Raw genomic sequence first — 20364 nt, 5'->3', positions numbered from 1 at the left:
TATGATACTCACCTTCCTGACACGATCACTGTAAACAAAGCAGGTGCATAAGCAAATGTGGTGAAGAAAGCTAATGGTGCCTGCTATCAAAAGATATAGCATCTGGGGTCTTAAAGGTTTGAAAATAAACAAGTGGCCATCTAGCTGAGAAGCAACAAAGTCCACATGGAAGAAGCGCACCAGCCTAGGTGATCAAGAGGTGTCCAGAATCAGGTATTAGGCATCACTGAACAATAAAATCACATAATTGTGAATGAGGGGGGGTGCAGAGTGGGGACCCAAAGCCTATCTGACCATCGCCTTACAAAAGGGTCACAGAGAGGAGACGAGCCAGTCAGGGTGCAGTGTAGCAACAATGAAACATACAGCTTTCGTGTAGTTCTTAAATGCTTACTCCCCTCCCCCATCTTCACTATCAAGATCCCAATTCTGCCTTACAAATCACACTAGACCAGAGGATGTACACTGGTACAGATAGGAACTGGAAACACAGGGAATCCAGGACAGATGAACCCCTCTGGACCAGTGGTGAGAGCGGCGATGCCAGAAGGGTGGAGGGAAGGTGGGATAGAAAGCGGGAACCGACCACAAGCATCTACATATAACCCCCTCCCTGGGGGACAAATAACAGAAAAGTGGGTGAAGAAAAACATCGGTCAATGTAAGACATGACCAAATAATAATAATTTATAAATTATCAAGGGTTCATGAGGGAGGGGGAGGGGGCAAGAGGAAGAAAAATAAGGAGCTAATATTAAGGGCTCATGTAGAAGGCAAATGTTTTGAGAATGATGATGGCAACAAATACACAAATGTGCTTCACACAATGGATGGATGGATTGTGATAAGAGTTTGTACGAGCCACCAATGAAATGTTTTTTTAAAAAAATAATTTATACTATGAGCTGTTCTATCAAAATAAATAACTATGGAGGGGGGTGAGGGGAGGGAGGGGGGAAAAGGAAAGAGGACCTGATGCAAAGGGCTTAAGAGGAGAGCAAATGCTTTGGGAATGATTGGGGCAGGAAATGTGCAGATGTGCTTATACAGTTGATGTATGTATATGTATGGATTGTGAAAAGAGTTGTATGAGACCCTAATAAAATGTAAAAAAAGAAAATGAAAAAAAAAAAGAAAATGATTAGGGCAAAGAATGTACAGATGTGCTTTATACAATTGATGTATGTATATGTATGGACTGTGATAAGAATTGTATGAGCCCCTAATAAAATGGTTAAATAAAAAAAAAGAAATGCAAACTGATAGTTACCTTGTTGCCTTTTACGGACATGAGAGAGGGTGATTATTTCTGCGTTTTGAAATATTTAAAGAGAAAAATTTTAATACTAAATCATTAATACAGAATAACTATAAAACAAAGATTCTGTTGTTATGAACTCAATTTTATTGAAATTTAGAACCAGTAGAAGCATTAAATGGTGATATTTAGGAATTGAGTCAATGAATAGATTGCCAAATGGCTAACATGTGTGTCAGGCATAGGTTTTCTATAGCTTTCTTGGGTAGCAAAACAACTTGTGTAACAGTGTTCTCTCTTTTGTCTACAGCCCTGGGATTCATGAACAGTTCAGTGACAAGCACCGTAACTGAGTTTGTCCTCCTAGGCTTACCTGGTGGCCAAGACATGCAAATCTTCTTCTTCTCCCTGTTCCTCGGAATCTATGTGTTCACCATCACAGGAAACGGTGCCATTGTCTGTGCTGTGAGGTGGGACCAACGACTCCACACCCCGATGTATATTCTCCTAGGGAACTTTGCTTTCCTGGAAATCTGGTACACGACTTCCACGGTGCCCAGCATGCTGGCGAATTCCCTCTCAGAGACAAAAACCATCTCCTTTGTTGGCTGTTTCCTTCAGTTCTATTTCTTCACTTCCCTTGCTACAACTGAAACATACTTTCTCTGCATCATGGCATATGATCGATACCTTGCCATCTGCCACCCACTACACTACCCTGCCATTATGACCCTACAGTTCTGCTGTATTTTGATGTCCCTTTGCTGGGTATTTGGGTTTCTTAGTTACTCAGTCTCCACAGTGCAACTCTCCCAATTGGTTTTCTGTGGGCCCAACATCATTGATCACTTTTTGTGTGACATGGACCCACTGATGGCTCTATCCTGTGCTCCATCTCCTGTCACGGAGATTGTGTTCTATATCCTGAGCTCCCTCATTATCATCCTCACTCTGCTGTATATCCTTGGCTCCTATACCCTTTTACTGATAGCTGTATTCAAAGTCCCTTCAGCAGCTGGCCGAAGAAAGGCCTTTTCCACCTGTGGATCACATCTGACAGTGGTGTGTTTATTCTTTGGGGCGCTCTTGGTAATGTATATGAGCCCCACATTTGATATCCCAGCTGAAATTCAGAAGATTATAACTTTGTTCTATACTGTGATCACTCCCTTCTTAAACCCTCTGATTTACAGCTTACGAAACAAGGAGATGAAGGCTGCACTGAAGAAACTCTTGAGGTTAGAATGAGCATAATCTACCAGATGCCAAGCAAACCACTGTCCACCCAGAGGAGATCATGTAAAAAAGACTTGATTTCAGTTGCCACTGTAAAATATTTTCCCCTCAGTGGAGTCCCTCACTAATTTATTCCTCAACTAACCAGGAAGAGCTACATCATAAACGACTTACATAGAAAGACAATGTTTTCAATATGCACCAACCCAGTAGATCTAATGCATGATATCTCTGGGATTTTTCTCTGTTTTAGGCTATGGGAGAAATGGGTATAGAAGGTAGAAGAGCATTTAAATTCATACCATTGTGAATAAGGGGGAGTGTGGAGTGGAGACCCAAAGCCCACATGTAGGCAATTGTACATCCCCTTACAGAAGGGTCGTGGGGAAGAGATGAGCCAGTCAGGGTGCAGTGTAGCAATGATGAAACATACAACTTTCCTCTAGTTCCTAAATGCTTCCTCTCCCCCTCCGCCCCCACTATCATAATCCCAATTCTGCCTTAACAATCAGGCTAGATCAGAGGATATACGCAGATCCAGATAGGAATTGGAAACACAGGGAATCCAGGATGGATGAGCCCTTCAGGACCAGTGGTGAGAGTGGCGATACTGGGAGGGTGGAGGGTGGATAGGAAAGGGGGAACCGATTACAAGGATCTACATATAACCTCCTCCCTGGGGGAATGGACAACAGAAAAGTGGGTGAAGGGAGAAATCAAACAGTGTAAGATATGACAAAATAATAATTTATAAAATGCAAGGGTTTATTAGGGACAGAGAGCAGGGAGGGAGATGCTGAAAATGAGGAACTGAAGCCAGGGGCTTAGGTGGAAGGAAAATGTTCTGAGAATGATGATAGTTATGAATGTACCAATGTGCTTTACACAAGTTATTTATGTGTGGATTGTGAGAAGAGTTGTATGAGCCCCCAATAAAATGATTTTAAAAGTAAACAGTAGAAGAGCAGTTGTGTCTCCAGGTCTGTCACCTTGATGTCCTCAAGGCATTTCTTAGCAAATCTAATATTTTAGTGAATAAAGGATCAAATTTTAATAACTAACAACTACAGACATAAAGGATTTAGTAACAGAACAGCTTTCTAGTTGAGGGTCTTCTAGACTTGGGACCAACTGGAAGTCTTAGGCTTTCAAGAGTGGTGGATATGTTAGCATTAGATTAAACAGTAGTCATTCTTTCATTGAAAATTTACTATTGTGTGCCTGCTATGTTCTGGGCACTCTGTCGGTCACTGGAGACACTCTAACCAAAATGGCTACAGTCCACTGCCCTTGTAGAGCGGACATTTTAGTTGGACAGAGAGAAATAATAAATAAGTGAAATATTCAGCATGTCAGAAAGAGAGGTGCTATGGAGAAAAGGGAAAGGGAGTAGAACGTGTAAGAAGGCTGAAACCTTAAACAGAGTGATAAAGGAAGCCACCTGGAAAGGCAATGCCTAATCAAAAGCTCAAAGAAGGTGCGGAACGAGCCAAGTAGAGACCTGAGAGAAGAAGAGCATTCTACGCTGAAGGAAGCAGCTTCTCTACAAAATTCTCTAAAAAGAAGTGTGTTAACGGAACACCAAGGAGTGAACAGGGAGACAAGACCTTGGGAATCATTTTAAGAATTTTTATCCCTACATGAGATGAGAAGCCTTTGGAAACGGTTTGAGCAAAGGAGTGACATCATCATGTTTACATCGCAAATCACTCATCTCCTGGACTATTTTGTTGATAATGGACTACAGGAAGATATGGTCAAAAACCAGTAACCAACTGGAAGGTTATTATAAGATTGAATCTGACATAAAAACCCACAGAAGACCTTAGTCATCCTGTTTTACTCTTATTTCTACTATAAAATAGCAACAATATTAAATGACAAACAAAATGTAATCATTTCACAAAGTAAATCTATTTTAATTTGAACCCACTTAAATTACCCCCATGAAACCTTACTATTATGATGGATTAAAACAGAAAGTTGGAATTTTCATATATATGACTCACATTTTACTCCTTAATACATACACAATAAATGTGATTCGTGATCCTTGTCTTCATGCTTTAATCCTTTTTTTCCTCATATTACTGACATACATAGTGGTTACTGGTCATGATGAGATGTACTACTGAAACATCCTGGACTCTAAACCGTAACTCCTGACTCCTGAGTCAATCTGATTGATGGTGTTACCTAGTAGAAATGCTCCAGAGCATTGTTATCTTGCAGAGATGTGGGTAAGTATATTCAAAGTCATCTTTCAGAGGTGTGGGTAAGTAGAATCAAAGTTATCTTGCAGAAGTCTGGGTAAGTAGATTCAAGGTTATCTTGCAGAGGTGTTGGTAAGTAGATTCAAATCACCAGTATTTATTTAGTTTAGTAGCCAATCACAAACCAATGCATCAGCCAGTGGTCTAGGACTCTGTCATTGAGGTTGATTAATTCTTTATAAACATGGTGCCTGGTCTTCCAAAAACACCCATCTTGGATAATGAAGCCAAGCACAGTGAGATGAAGCTCACTGCCATCTAATTGACTTTGACTCATAGAAACCCTTTAGAGTAGAAGTGACTCTGTGGATTCTGAGTCTGTACCTCTTTTGGGGAGTAGAAAGCCTCATATTTCCCACAGGGAGCAGCTTATTTCCAACTGCTGACCTTGAGATTAGCAGCCCATCACAACCAACTATGCCACCAGGGTTCCTCCAGTCCCGGGAAATTAGGCTAAAATATAAAAGGATACATTTATATCTCACTATTACATTTAAAAGGAGCCCTGGCAACCCTGTGGATTAAGTATGGGCTGCTAAATGCAAAGTCACAGGTTCAAGCTCACCATCTGTTCTGATATGGTGAGAGATGTTTGCACCCATAAAAATCAACAGTCTTGGAAACATTCTATAGTATCGCTATGAGTATACTTAGATTCGGTGGCAGGAGGTTTCATTTTTTTATGATCACATTTACAGGAATTCTTTAGTCAATCCCTTAAATGAAAAGGCCACACCCATTGCCATCAAGTCTAATCTAACTCATACCAACTCATAGAGGTTCAGAGACTGTAGATCTTTCTGGGAGCAAAAAATTTCACCTTCCTCCTGCAGACTGTCTAGTGTATTTGTACATGACTTTGTATTTAGCCTTCCAACACTTAAACCACAGCGCCACCAGAGCTCCTTTTATATAAAAAAAAAAGTGAAATGTGTGTACAATACAGTTGGTTTTGCTATCTTTGTCTAAAGAAAAAAAACTTCCTCTCATAATAGTGTGCATAAATCATACACAGTAAACCATTGTACATAATCTGGGAAGATGGCGGACCAGGGGATCAGCATACTCTGAGAGCTATTTCAAACAAAGCGTCTTTGGTGTCTAGGTAGCTAGTGGTAGGAGTCTGGTGAGTGAAATAACCCCCTTCCCGAGACAGCACCCCACCCTCACCCTACTCATTTGTCCTGAGCAGGGGCCTTGGTGATACAGAACCCGATTCATGGGACATCTCCGGTCGCTAGGATGCCACCATCATGGAGCCACTAGCTATAGGCCCACTCCATCCCCAGACCGGGACCCCAAGCCCAGAGTCGCTTAGCTGCCCTGCGGAGATATGAGCAGCAGTAGCGGGACCCCCTACAGCAGGTGCCCACTCACAGAACCCCACTAGGAGAGAAGCTTCCATTTCCCACAGTTCCCCTCTCCCGACATGGCAGTGATCTGCCCTTGAACCCATGTCCCTCACTCCATTCTTCCAAGGCCCGGGGAACTGACCTGCAAGAGATTGGTGGCTGCCTGGAAACCCCATGGGGGACCATCCACCCCCAACGCTGCCTGGAACCTCTCCACCAGCACTCCGTTTGGCCGGCCGCCCACCCCAGTCAGCTTAGCGCCCACTCCACTCCTGGCTGTGAACCTGCCGCTGAGCACTTCCTGCCCAGCGTGAGTCGCACCATAGCCCATCCTGCTTCTACCCTCACACTGCGCTTCCCGGGGAGCCACTTCAGGCTGGCCTGCGGAGACCTGTAGCCGCGGCCAGGGACTCTAAGTCTGCCTGCTGAGCGTGCCCCTTCCAGTGTCGACAGTGCCAGGCACAACAGTGGGTGCCCATGCCTGCTGGGACCACGAGCAACAGGCTCCTGAACTCCTGCGGGAGTGGTATTGCCCTCCTGGGTGTTCTGAAGGGATTCCAGCAGCAGGCGGCTCTGAGCTCTGAGCCTGGGTGGAGGACAAGCGCCATTGCCCACAGTTTCCTGCCAGAGCCCCCACTGTCCGATTCGGCTCCAACCACCTCGATGAGGAGCCTGCGCCACTCAAAAAGCTGGCAGATTAAGCAATAAATATCCCCGCCTGCTGAAGAGCCTAGGACACGGCTTTATGGTCCCTGCTGGAGTCATCTGTGTGCTCCAGCCGGCTCTCACCACCAAGAGGTCCTATGGGGTCCCCAGTGCCAGCTCCTAAGCCTGCCCCAGCCCTTCTTAGCTGCCATAGGAGGTGGGTGCTGGGCTGTGCCTCTCTCAGCACCCGTAGTGGCCCCAGCATTTTCCAGTCGGTGCAGGAGGCTCGCCCTTGGGGAGCGATTCCTGCCTGTGTAGCCTCTTCCCACAGACTCAACTCTACAGGCCTGCAGGGACCTGGGAGTGCTTGCTGATCTGAAGAATATTTGGCCCCACATAGCCGGGCACCGGAGCCCAGATCAGCACCACGTCCTGTGACAGCAAGGCCTCCCCCACCTTCACGTTCTATTAGACATCACTAGAACTTAGAGGGAAAAGAAGGGGGGGGATATATATATATACACACACACACAAAATACATCTTTTATCACGTGCTGGTTTTTCTCTTTGCTTTCTTTTACTTTCTGTGTTGCCTTTTCTCTCTTCTTTCTTCCCTTTTCATTATTGCTAGTACTTCTCTTCTGCTCCTTTTCTATAGGTTTTCCTTCATTCTCATTTTTATTCTTCTTCAACTTCTACTATTATCACTTTTTTACTCTCCTTTTTTATACATTCTCCTCCTTCCTCTCTCTCTCCAATTTTTGTTTTCCTGCCCAAAATTTTGTTTAAAATATTTTTAAATTTATAACCTTTTAAATTCTTTTTATTACTAAACAAAATAAAAGACTGCTAAGGATACCCTGACAAACCAGGTCAAAGCAGACTGAGAGCACTCACTGAGACTCCAGCCCCCACCCCAGTTGATGAAACATCTCACCACTGCAGGTCACTAAGCCATTGGGGAACTCTGCCTACACAGCAGTCTGGCCCATTCTTATATTAGGTTAAAGGTAGTCACCTGAAAGAATCCTAAACAGTAACACAGCTAAGGTTACCCTGGTCTCCCAGAAGCATGGGGCCTATGAAATGATCAAGGAAAAAAATCAACAGACCACATCACTCCCAACAAAAATAAACAGACACAAAACATAGTGGCAGAGATAACGTCTCTCATAGAAGAAATAGATACAGATCTACCACAGAAGGAAGTCTTCAGAAGTCTGCTCGCAGTAATACAGGAGCTAAGGGAAGTAACCCAGAATAAGGATGAAATTATAGAGGAGATGAAGTCCACAATAGAGGGGATGAAATCCACCCACCAAAAGGAACTGCAGGAGCTAACAGAGGAGGTAGCAGAAGCCACACACAAGATCACAGACTTTATGATTAGGCTTGAGTATGCAGAAAACCGTATCAGTGATCTCAAGGACACTCAAACAGATGTAAGCAAGAGAGAAAGACAGTCAGGAAAATTAAAGAAACAGAAGACAGCCTGATATCAATGACAGATGCTATGAAGAGGAATAATATTCGAATAATAATCTACCGGAGCACAACACAACACACAAGTTGACAGCCAAGATAGCAAAGGAATTTCTGGATGAAAATTTTCCCACCCTAACAAGGGAAAACCAGACACTCACACAGAAAGCAGAAAGGACGCCAACTAGACTAAATCCCAAGAAAAACACTCCAAGACATATAATAGTAAAAATATCCAACTTAGAGGAAAAAGAGAAGATTTTATGAGCAGCAAGAGAAAGGAAGACAGTTACTTAAAAAGGAGCACAGGTAAGTATATGCTCAGACCTATCAGCAGATACCATGAAGAGGAGGAGAGAATGGAGCAACATTTTCCAAAAGCTGAAAGAAAAAGAATGCCTCCCCCAGAATCCTGTACCCTGCTAAGTTATCCATTAAGCTAGATGGTGAGATAAGGGTCTTCCAGGACAAGGAAAGACTCAAGAAATATTCTGCAAGTCACCCTACCCTGCAGAATGTACTCGCTAACTCACTATGGCCAGAGGATTAACCTCCACCAACAACAAAGAGGAGACCACCATATAGCCATCTCCATCTAGAAGCCCACCTGCAGCAACAATTACCAGGACAACAGAGTCTCAGACGAAAAAGAGGACAAGATAGAAACTCTCCACTCAGCCACAGCACAGTAATATGAAGGGAGAAAAGTAAAAACCCAAGACACAAAACAGGGTATGGAAAGTATGGATCCAAAGATAGTGACAATTACTGACTTCCAATAGACTCAATTCGTACATTAAAAGAAAAAGGCTTGAGGACTGGCTCAGAAAACATAATCCATCAATATGTTGCGTGCAAGAGACACATCGTAAGTGCACAGACAAGAATATACTAAGAATAAAGGGTTGGCAGAAAGTTTAGCAATAAAATGGTAACTCCAAAAAGGCAGGGGTGGCTATCTTAATCTCTGACAAAGTTGAACTCAAGATCCAAACCATAAAAAGAAACAAGGAGGGACACTACATAATGCTCAAAGGTTCAGTAAACAAGGAAGCACTTAGCATATTGAATATTTACACTCCTAATAATGATGCAGCAAATTTCATCAAACTGTTAAAAAGATGAAAAGAGAAATCATGGAATCAACCAAGTAGGTGACTTTAACACTCCACTATCAGAGAAAGACAGATCACTGAGAAAAAAAGCTCAGCAAAGAGGCCAGAGAGCTAAACAATGTAATTAGGCAACAGGGTCTGATAGACATTAGAGCTTTCCAGCCAAAAGGGTTTCACATTCTTTTCAAATCCACATGGATCTTTTTCAAGAATAGACCACATGCTGGGACACAAGTCCAGACTGAGTAAATTCAAACACACAGATATTATCCAGACATCTTTCTCAGATCACCATGCCATAAAGCTGGAGATTAATAAAAGGATGTCCAGAAAAGCAGGATTAACCAATTGGAGAATGAACAACGATCTCCTGTGACATCAAGGGGTACAGACCTAGATCAGAAAGTATATTAGGAAGTTTCTAGAAACTAATGAGAATGACAATACAACGTATCGAAACTTATGAGACATTGCAAAGGCAGTTATCAGAGGTAGCTTGATATCATTAAATGCATACATGAAAAAAAGAAGAAAGGCATATGACAGATACACTAACACAAAACCTCCAACAACTAGAACAGAGTCAGCAGAAGAACCCCTCCAAAAGAAAGAGAAAAGAAATAATAAAAATCAGGGCTGAGTTAAACCAGTGGGAAGACAAGAGAACAATGCAAAAGAAAAATGAGGCTAAAAGCTGGTTCTATGAAAGATATAACAAAATGGAGCAAACATCAAAGCCAGGATGAGGGATTAATCAGGGGCAATAACAACAGACCCCAGTGAGATTAAAAAGATAACCACAAAGTACTATGAAGGTCTGTACTCTAATGAATTCAGAAACCTGGAAGACATGGATAAATGTTTGGAAAAACAGTCTCTCCCTAGATTATCTCAGACAGAGATCAAGAATTTCAACAAACCCATAGTGAAAGAAGAAATAGAGAGGGTCATCAAAAACCTACCAACAAAAAAGGCCACAGGGCCAAATGCGTTCACAGAATACTTCTACCAAGCATTCAGGGAAGAGTTGACACCAATCCTCCACAAAGTATTACATGACAGAGAAGAGGATGGAAAACTCCCAAACTCATTTTACGAAGCCAGCATTAATTTGATACCCAAAAAGGACAAAGACCCCACAGGTATAGAGAATTACAGACCAATATCTTTAATGAACATAGATCCAAAAATACTTAACAAAATATTGGTCAATAGAATACAAAAGTATATAAAACAGAGCATCCACCAAGGCCAGGTAGGATTCAGCCCTGGGATGCAGGGATGAATCAATATTGTACATCACATCGAGAAGAAAAAGGATAAAAAAAACATCTGATAATATCCATAGATGCCGAAAAAGCATTTGACAACATCCAGCACCCATTCCTAATCAAAAGACTCATGAAGATAGGATTGGAACGTATGTTCCTCAAGCTGATACAAGCTGTCTATGAAAGACCAAAGGCCATGTGCTCTGATCAGAGCACACGGGAGCAGATGAAGGGGCAGGAGGAGAGAGTGGAGCACAGCCTGGTCCACCAGGCCGTGATGATGATGTTCCTGAGTAGAGCAGCCAGTCCACAGAGAGAACAACATGGCTGGCCCTACTATGAGACATGATGCCCCTCAGTGACTAAGGGCGATACAGGGGACAGCACCGGAGACACAGTGTGGGAATTGCACCTGACCTGATCCCACCACACCGAGGCAAATCACTGGGGGAGTGCAGCGGAACAGCAAGGGAATGGAGTGGCAAGGTCCCCAGGGAATGCTGAAAGTGGACTTTGGGGCCAGGGCGTGGTGCCCCAACAGACTGGACTGGAAAACGCTCCTAAGGGCCAGCAAACGATCCCTGAACTAACTACAAGCTTTTCTCTTGTGAAAAAAAAAAAAAAAGAAAGAAAGACCAAAGGCCAACATCAGTCAATGGAGAAAAGACAAGAACAATCCCACTGAAAAACGGTACAAGACAAGGATGCCCCCTATCCCCACTTCTATTCATTATCATTTTGGAGGTTCTTGCTAACAACATAAGACAGCGGAAGGTCATCAAAGGGAACCAAATGGGAGAGGAGGAGGTGAAACTATCGCTATTTACAGACGACATGGTCCTGTACATTAAAAACTGCAAAAGCTCAACAGCTGGAGCACTTACATGGATAGAGGAATATGGAAGAGTAGCAGGATATAAGATCAATAAACAGAAGTTGGTAGGTTTTCTATACACATCGGAAATTACCATGGAAGAGGGGATTAAGAAGGAAGTACCCTTCACAGTAGCTAAGAACAAACTGAAATACCTAGGAATATATTTAACAAAAAATACTAAAGACCTATATAAGGAAAACTATAAGACCCTACTACAGGAAACGAAAAGCAACTTCCACAAATGGAAGAACATCCCCTGCTCATGGATTGGAAGGCTCAACATGGTAAAGATAACTCCTTCCTAAAGCACATTAGAAGTTCAATACTATACCAATTTAAATACAATCAATCTTCTTCAAAGAATTGGAAAAATTAGCCACCAATTTCATAGGGAGAGGGAAGAAACCCAAAATTAGCAGAGAACTCCTCAAGAAAAAGGACACAGTTGGAGAACTCACCTTACCCAATTTTAATGCCTATTACACAGCTACAGGGGTCAAAACAGCGTGGTATTGGCACAACGACAGGCAGACAGGTGGAAAAGAATAGAAAGCCCAAGAGTAAAATCATCAGCATATAGACAACTGATCTTTGACAAGGGTCCTAAAACCATTAAGTGGGAAGTGGATGCCCTTTTTTTAAACTGGTGCTGGAAACAATGGATATCCACATGTAGAAAGATGAAACAAGACGCTTACCTCACCCCATGCACAAGAGTAAACGCAAAGTGGATCACAGACCTACAAGTTAAAGCCCAAACCATCAGGACCATCAAGGACGGAATTGAAACTAACCTCAGAGCACTGGCCCAGGGAACTCAGAGGCTCACTGCAATAGGGAAAGGTACACACACAGTGAACTGGAAAGCGACAAATGAGATTTAATAAGAATAAAGCACCTGTGCACCTCGAAAGACTTCAAGAAGAGGGTGACAAGACAACCCACAGACTTGGAAAGGATTTTTAGTAATGACACATCGGACAAAGGGCTCATTACTAAAATCTACAACACCATCATGACCTGCAAAAAGAGGAAAACCGTTAACCCCTAAGGAAGTGGGCAAAAAACTGAAAAGAACTTTCACTAGGGAGGAAACCCATTTAGCCAATAAGCATTTGAGAAAGTATTCCAGGTCCTTAGCCAAAAGAGAAATGCAAATAAAACAACCATGAGATACCAACTAACACCCCTGAGGCTAGCCCAGATCAGCAATTCAGAGAGCAACAAGTGTTGGAGGGGCTATGATGAAGTAGGTACCCTCCTCCACTGTTGGTGGTCATGTAGAATTGTACAGCCACTGCGGAAAACAACCTGGCAATACTTAAAGAAAATGGAAACTGATCTATCTTATGACCCAGCCATCTCTCTACTGGGCATATACCCGGTGGAAGCAGCAAATAAAACACGACGAATCATATGTGCTCCAATGTTTGTTGCAGCACAATTGGCAATCGCAAAGACTTGGAAACAGCCTATGTTTCCATCTATAGATGAGTGAATTTGTAAACTCAGGCACATACACACAATGGAGTACTATGCAGCACTGAAAAGCATGGACGATCCCATGAAACATGTTTCATGGGAAGAGCTGGAAGGAATCATGTTAAGCAAGGTAAGCCAAACTCAAAAGGACAGGTGAAACATGAGTGCCCTAAGGTAAATACAATTAGCGTGTCAGGAATAGGAGAATAAACAATTATCTTGCAATAAATAGGTGGAAGCATAGATATTTGGAGTGAGGGCAGGCCACACCTAGGGAGGTACAGGAGAGCCCAACATAACGAAGAAGGAAGTGGGGCAGGTGAAAGGACAAACTGGGTGGGAAGAAACAGAGTGGATGGCAGGGGGGGAACAGGGCACTAACCCACCTGGGGGAGAGTATTGGTTGTGTCCCCCACGGAACTGGAACATGCATACAAACCCCACCATGACACACGAAACCAGGAGGGCAACGTAAAGCGTGGAGGAATACACAAAGAGACAGGACAATACACCGGCCCTAACTAGAATTATCCTGATCACCACCACCAAAGGGAGTAGCACAGAAAATGAAAAGAGATTGTCTGGTGTGGGAAAGAAACTGACCTACCACACCACACCCAGAAAGAAGCTGAAGCAAGTGAAGGAGGAAGAACGGAGTAGAGCACACCTGAGAACCACCAAGCTCAGAGGACAATAGGCCAGCTCAAAGAGCCCAACGTACAGAGAGGACCATATAGCCGGCCCCACGGTGAGATGCATCATCCTGCACTGACCCATGCCCTACACGGGACAACATAGTGGGAGATGTGCAACTGAGCTGACCCCACGACAATGAGGCAAAACACTGGGGGCATGCAATGGAGCAGCGGGGGAAGCAGAGAAAGGAGGTCCCGAGGGAGTATAAAAGATGGACTTTGGGGCCAGGACGTGGCACCCCATCAGACTCATCCAGAAAACACTCCTGAAGGTCAACAAACAGACCTTGAACTACTTAACAGGCTTTGTTTTTTATTTTTTGCTGTCTTTTTGTTTTGTTTTTCTTTTTTTTTCTCTTCTTTTAAATTTTGTATGTCAGTAGCTTTTTGTTTGTTAGCGTGTTGGTGTTGCTGTTGTCGATGCCATGTGCTTATGTGCCACTTTGGTGCTCTCAAATCCATCCGCATTTTTATGCACCTATTACCATATCTGCAGGTCCACCTAGATAAGATAGGCTGGACAAACAATGTGAGAAGAAAATAATAGGGCCAATGGTCCTGGAGGGACATGAGAGTGTGGGAGGTAGGGAAGGGGAGGAAGTGTTGGCCAACCCAGGGACAAGGGAACAAAGAATGGTTCAAAACCAGTGGAGGGAGGGAATGGGAGGACTGGAAGGGAGTGACCAAGGGCAACGTAACAGAGGAATTACTGAAACCAGAATGAAGGCTGAACATGGTAGTAGGACAGGAGGAAAGCGTAAGGAAATAGAGGAAAGGAGTAGGAGGCAGGGGGGCATACATAGAAGCCTAAATACAGACATGTACATTTGTAAATATATTTATGATTATGGAGGAAATAGACCGATGTGCCTATATTTATAGGTTCAGTACTAAGGTAGCCGGTGGACATTGGGCCTCCTCACGGGTACTCCCTCAATACAACAGCACCTTGCTTAACTACACGGTCATTCCATGACACCCACCTTCCCAACATGATCGCTGAAGACAGACGTGTGCATAAGCAAACATGGTGAAGAAAGCTAATGGTGCCTGGCTATCAAAAAGATATAGCACCTGGGGTCTTAAAATCTTGAAGGCAAACAAGTGGCCATCTACCTCAGAAGCAACAAAGCCCACAGAGAAGAAGCACACGAGCCTAAGTGAACACGAGATGTTGAAGGGAGCAGGTAGCAGACACCAAAGAATAAAAACCATCATTGTGTGATCGCCTTCCCCACATAAACACTGAAGGCAAATGTGTGCATAAGTAAATGTGGTGACGAAAGCTGATGATGCCCGGCTATTGAGAGATATAGCGTCTGAGGACTTAAAGGCTTGAAAGTAAACAAGCAGCTATCTAGCCCAGAAGCAACAAAGCCCACATGGAAGCACCACACCAACATGTGTGATCATGAAGGGCCGGGGGAACCAGGTTTCAAGCCACAAAGGCAGGGGAAAAAATCATATCATTGTGAATGAGGCAAGTGCATGATGGGGACCCAATGCCTATCTGTAGACAACTGGACATCCCTTGCAGAGGGGTAGTAGGGAGGAGATGAGTCACTTAGTGTTCAGTGTAGCAATAATGAAACCCACAACCTTCCTCTAGTTCTTAAATGCTTCCTCCCCCCCAACTATAATGATCCCAATTCTACCTTGTAAACCTAGTTAGACCAGAGGATGCACAGCGGTACAGTTGGGATCTGGAAACACAGGGAATCTAGGACAGATGAACCCCTCAGGACCAACGGTAAGAGTGGCAATACTAGGAGGGAAGAGGGATAGAAAGGGGGAACCAATCTCGGGGATCTACATATAACCTGCTCTCTGGGGGATGGGCAACAAGAAAGTGGGTGAAGGGAGACACCGGGCAGTGTAAGATAAGAAAATAATAATTTATAAATTATTAAAGGTTCATGATGGAGGGGGGAATGGGGAAGGAGGGAAAGAAAAAAAGGAAAATGAGCTGCTTCCAGGAACCCAAGCGGAAGGTGAATATTTAGAATGATGAGGGCAACAAATGTATAAGGGTGCTTTACTCAATTGATGTATATATGGATTGTGATTAGAGTTGTATGGGCCCCAATAAAATGATTTTTTTAAACCATTGTACAATAACAACCTTGACAAGGTGGATTGACATGGTGGCTTTCACAGTGGGCTCAAACATTAAAAAATAATTGTGAGGATGGACGAGGCTGTGTCTTGTTCTTTTATACATAGGGTTGCTATTGTTTTAGGGTCCATAAGAGACCCCCTTAAACATAATTTAAAGAGAACATTTCTTAAGTCTTGAGGCAAAGACACAGACACACTATCCAGATGAGGAAAGCCACGAACACAAGGTCGAAATGGCATCCTAAGGTTCATTGAAATATTGAGCTTTTTAAAGGGAATGGGATTGTGTTAGTCTGGGTTGATTGGAGAAACAAATCCAGGGCACTCATATATGTGTAAGAGAGAGCTTTATAGAAAAGAACAATTGAGAGAACATCCCGGCCCAATCTGGATCAAGTCCTCAAGTCCAATATTAGCCCATATGGCTGATACGAGTCCATTAGTTCCTCTTCGGTTTCACGCAGCACATGTAATGATGATGAATGCAGGAAGAGCACAGGCCAGTGAGTGAAAAGTCTTCTGGATCCAATGCCGGTGGAGGCATCTCTCCACACGGGCAGAGACCTCCTAGGAGGAAGGTGAACCAGAGAGTGTGGTCCACCTCCAGGGGTAAAGATAGGAAGTTCCCAGCATCATCATGATAAGGCTATGTCCACAAGGAGCAGCATCAGGCTATGACCTGATTGACAGGATAACCTCCACCCCTAAACACTTAATATTCTCACATTGATGTGAGATTATGTAACTATCACAGGAGGGCAAAGGAAACTCTCACAAAAGCATGTTGGGGGCAGAATACCTCCCAGTTACTGGTGAGATGACAGCAGCAGGAACAGGACCTTGATTGGGACAAGGGATTACAAGATTGCTCTAGGGCAGTGGTTCTCCACATTCATCATGGTGTGACCCTTTGATACAGTTCCTAATGTTGTGGTGACCCCACCCAACCATAAAATTATTTTCTTTGCTACTTCATCACTATAATTTAACTACTATTATGAATCACCATGTAAATATCTGATATGCAGGATGTATTTTCATTGTTATAAATTGAACATAATTAAAGCATAATGATTAATCACGAAAACAATATGTAATTATATATTGTGAAATATTTATTTCTAATTACAAATAAATGAAATTTTGGCTTGAAACATAGTGTAGCATGGGGAACAATCTTCATGCCAGGTACTCTTATGGGGCATATCTGCATGTGAGCAGACCCACCTAGAGATGAATAGAGGATCATTGTCTCAGTTCCTAACATCTAAGACCATATGTTTTCTGATGGTCTTAAGATACCCCTGTGAAAGGGTCGTTTGACCCCCAAAAGGGTCACGACCCACAGGTAGAGAACTACTGCTCTAGGGACTTCCAACCAAGGCACACAGGGCCAAACTAACTGATAGAGCATGACTCATAACTATTACAGTGAGCTCCATCAAGGACACACCATGAAAGCAACTGCCCCTCCCTGAGCTGGCTAGACAGGGGTGGAGGCAATCCACTCTCCAAGGCATTCTCCTCCCTGAGGGCAAGATTATCGATATCCTGGATTAAAGATCAAAAATCTTTCAGTGGAGGCTTAATTTATGCTGGAACTCTGCAAATGAATTTGGGGCTTTCACTGCCATTCACACCATTTTGCAAAACAAGGTGCTCAAAAATGAAGCTCCAACACACTATCAATTGAAACCAACTTGATGGCATCTAACAACAACATCTTAGAATAATCCATCATTGAACTATTTGGATAATGTACAGTCTTCAGCCGTGGCTTCAGCAATCTCCACTAATGACCAGTGCTCAGAAGTGGTCTTTTGACTCCTCATAGGATAATGGACGCTCTTGGACCCCCTCTTTTGATATACAGGTAATGGGAAATGGCCAGTCAGCATTTTGACTCGGTGTTGGGAAATGGTAGATTCACCCTGTGATATTTCTTTATTACCCCTGGTGTGAATGGTGGTGGCATCTATTAGAACTATCACTCATTGCCAGAATCATGGCAATAACAAACTTACCTGTATGTAATCTGTCACTAGCATTTGTAAGAAAAAATCTAAGTATAAAAACCTTGTTGCTTTATAAAAAAAATAATAAAAACCTTGTGGAAATTACCCTCAGTTATTATGAGAGCTTCTTTCCAGCTAGTGTCTAATAAATTCAGCTTCACTTTTCTCTCTGTTCAGCTTAGGGTGACTATTGATTGGATTCACTCATTCTTGGGCAAGGACTATATTTAGAGGTAATGATAGTGTGGATAAAACTTAAATATTATTGTGGTATGTGAAGAAATTCTACTCTTTTATTTTGCATGTCCTACATAAATAGTGACAAAAGACAGGGAGTGACACACAGCAAGGTTGTGAAGCTTTGGTGACGGTATAGCCAGCATCTCCACCTCACTCTATTCTGGTTTCTTCACCCTACTGTTGGCCAGACAGAACTGGGAGGAGGGGGCAGACAACGTGACAATGAAAGGAATCCTAACACAAAAGGGAGGTGGAGGCACACTTCCCCCACCCCTTCCCAGCATACAGAAAGGGGAAGGGCAGATAAGATGCATTTCCGTATTAATGGAAAAGACAAAGAGAATGAAAGAGTATGGGCAGGGAATAGCAGGATATTCACACTACCCCACTATAGCTAGATTGACCCTTGGTTTCAGGGGGTGTAGGGACAAGGACACAGCATGAACTCTGAGGTTCAAGGGTGCATGGACCTGGAAAGAAGAGGTACACTACATTCAGTAGCAGAAGACCCACCAGGAAGCAAGTTAATTGTGGACGTTCTGCCATTGGCATGATAAAAACCTAGCTCTCCATTCTAAGTAAGCCTCAGATTAACTGGGGGTTCTTTGGTGTTTTATAAGGATAACACTGCTCAAGCTTCAGGGAACCTTCTGGATCCCTTTCTATTGCTGAGTCAGCGCCTCAAAACAGAGGCACCATGACAGAGCCTTGATTTCATCCGAAGCTTTAAAATTGGTCCAAATGCCACCTAGAGTGTCCCACATTCACTTTCTGACTACCAACCTGCCAAAGTGAAGTCCAAGGAGAGAGGAAAGGACAGTAACACTGAGCAAACTCATGGGCAATCCAGGAAGGCAGGCAGGAGCTGGTTTCTTTCGGGAAAGATAGATGAAGGAGCAGCATGCCCCATGAATGGACAGGAACATTGACAAAGAATAGATAGGCAAAGGGAGAACATACACAAAGGGTAAGCTTAGATCTAAAGAGGTTCTCCCTCAAAACCAAAATATTCAGATAGGAGAGAGCCTTCTCTTTTGTCCTCCCCAACTTTGGCCTGCTGGGTCAACAAAAGACCCCTCCTGTTTTATCAGAAAGCCTTTGACAATGGCTTTGCAGAAGTTACTGTTTATGTTACTCATCTGTTTGAAGAACTGGACCAACTCTTCATAAAAGACCCAACTGGGTCTACCTTCCTTTGGCACTCAGTCAGAGGAGACCTTCATGGGCTGTCAGTCTTTCTTTCTCCTTGACCAATATGCTGAATAAAATTCTCTTTTTTCCTCACCATTATAATCTTATAATAACTTTCCTCTAGGATAATGAACCTTAAGAATTTTCTATAATCATTTATAACATTTTCTAGAAGTCTCTCTTGCCAATGTGTCCATTTTCTTGAGTATTTACATTTTATAACTCTTATTCCATTTGGTTGTCAATTTTTAGTTTTAAGTTCCTTCTTGAAGAGTTTTTCTCTCTCTTTTGCCTGCCTTTGAGACTATGTTTTTGGGAAAGCTCAGGAGCTTAATTGTCCCAGAGGAATGGAAACTTCTCAGAATTCTCTTAAGCGAATTCTAATTCAGGAATGTTTACATTACAAACTTGGAAGTTAGAAATCCACCCTTGTGCTACACGTAGTCATAATTATTGTATAAAATTTTACAAAATATCTTTATCCCGTTATCTCATTTCATCCACATAGCTCATGTTAGTTCTATGGGGAACACAAGACAGGTGAGCATCTGTTTGATACTTGAAGAAACTGGAATTCACCAAGCTCTTGCATCTAGCACATGAAAATAATCAGGCTAGACCCCAAGTGTCCTATGTCTCAGTTGTCCCTCTTTACCCGAGGTCATCCATGGTAATAAAATGAGTGAAGAATCTTCCCCACCATTGCCCTGCCTACCCTAGGCCTATTTCAAAAGTTCCTCCAGTTGCTTAACTCCAACCCTGGTTGTCCAGATATGTAGATCTTAGTCTGAAATGATTTCTGGTTGTACAGTGAGTTAAGTGTTGGTAAGCTAATTCCATACTTGGCATTCCAAACTGTTACCTGAACATGTTTGCAACCAGAGGTTCTTTTACCAGCCTGATAAGCAGGTTTATTGGATGGAGAAGCACATTGGCAGGGGTGGGATTGGAGGGGAAGCGGCTGAAGCAATGCAGACTACAACTCTCCCAACAAAGGAAAAGGGGAGGCTTTCAGGGGAGTCTGCTTGGAATGAACATTACGTGTATGCATGAAAACTCACTGCCATTGAGTCAATTCTGACTCAAGCAACCCCATAGAACAGTAGAACTACCC

The 20364-nt window shown here is 43.0% G+C and overlaps 1 protein-coding gene across 1 annotated transcript; it reads left to right on the top strand.

The window, feature by feature from the left end:
- The first annotated feature begins 1477 nt into the window (after positions 1-1477).
- On the top strand, positions 1478-2506 carry LOC142426107 (olfactory receptor 11H4-like). The gene has a single exon (XM_075531587.1). The coding sequence runs from the start codon at positions 1478-1480 to the stop codon at positions 2504-2506; it is 1029 nt and encodes a 342-aa protein (XP_075387702.1).
- Positions 2507-20364: the final 17858 nt, after the last annotated feature.

The sequence above is a fragment of the Tenrec ecaudatus genome, chromosome 14 (assembly GCF_050624435.1).
Source record: "Tenrec ecaudatus isolate mTenEca1 chromosome 14, mTenEca1.hap1, whole genome shotgun sequence".
In the NCBI taxonomy this organism is placed as follows: domain Eukaryota; kingdom Metazoa; phylum Chordata; class Mammalia; order Afrosoricida; family Tenrecidae; genus Tenrec; species Tenrec ecaudatus.
Note: the sequence above shows the minus strand (reverse complement) of the source record. Positions and strands in the feature narration are given on the sequence as shown.

Excerpts from the sequence above, each read along its gene's own strand:
- LOC142426107 (XM_075531587.1), top strand. The coding sequence starts at position 1,478 with ATGGCTAACATGTGTGTCAGGCATAGGTTTTCTATAGCTTTCTTGGGT.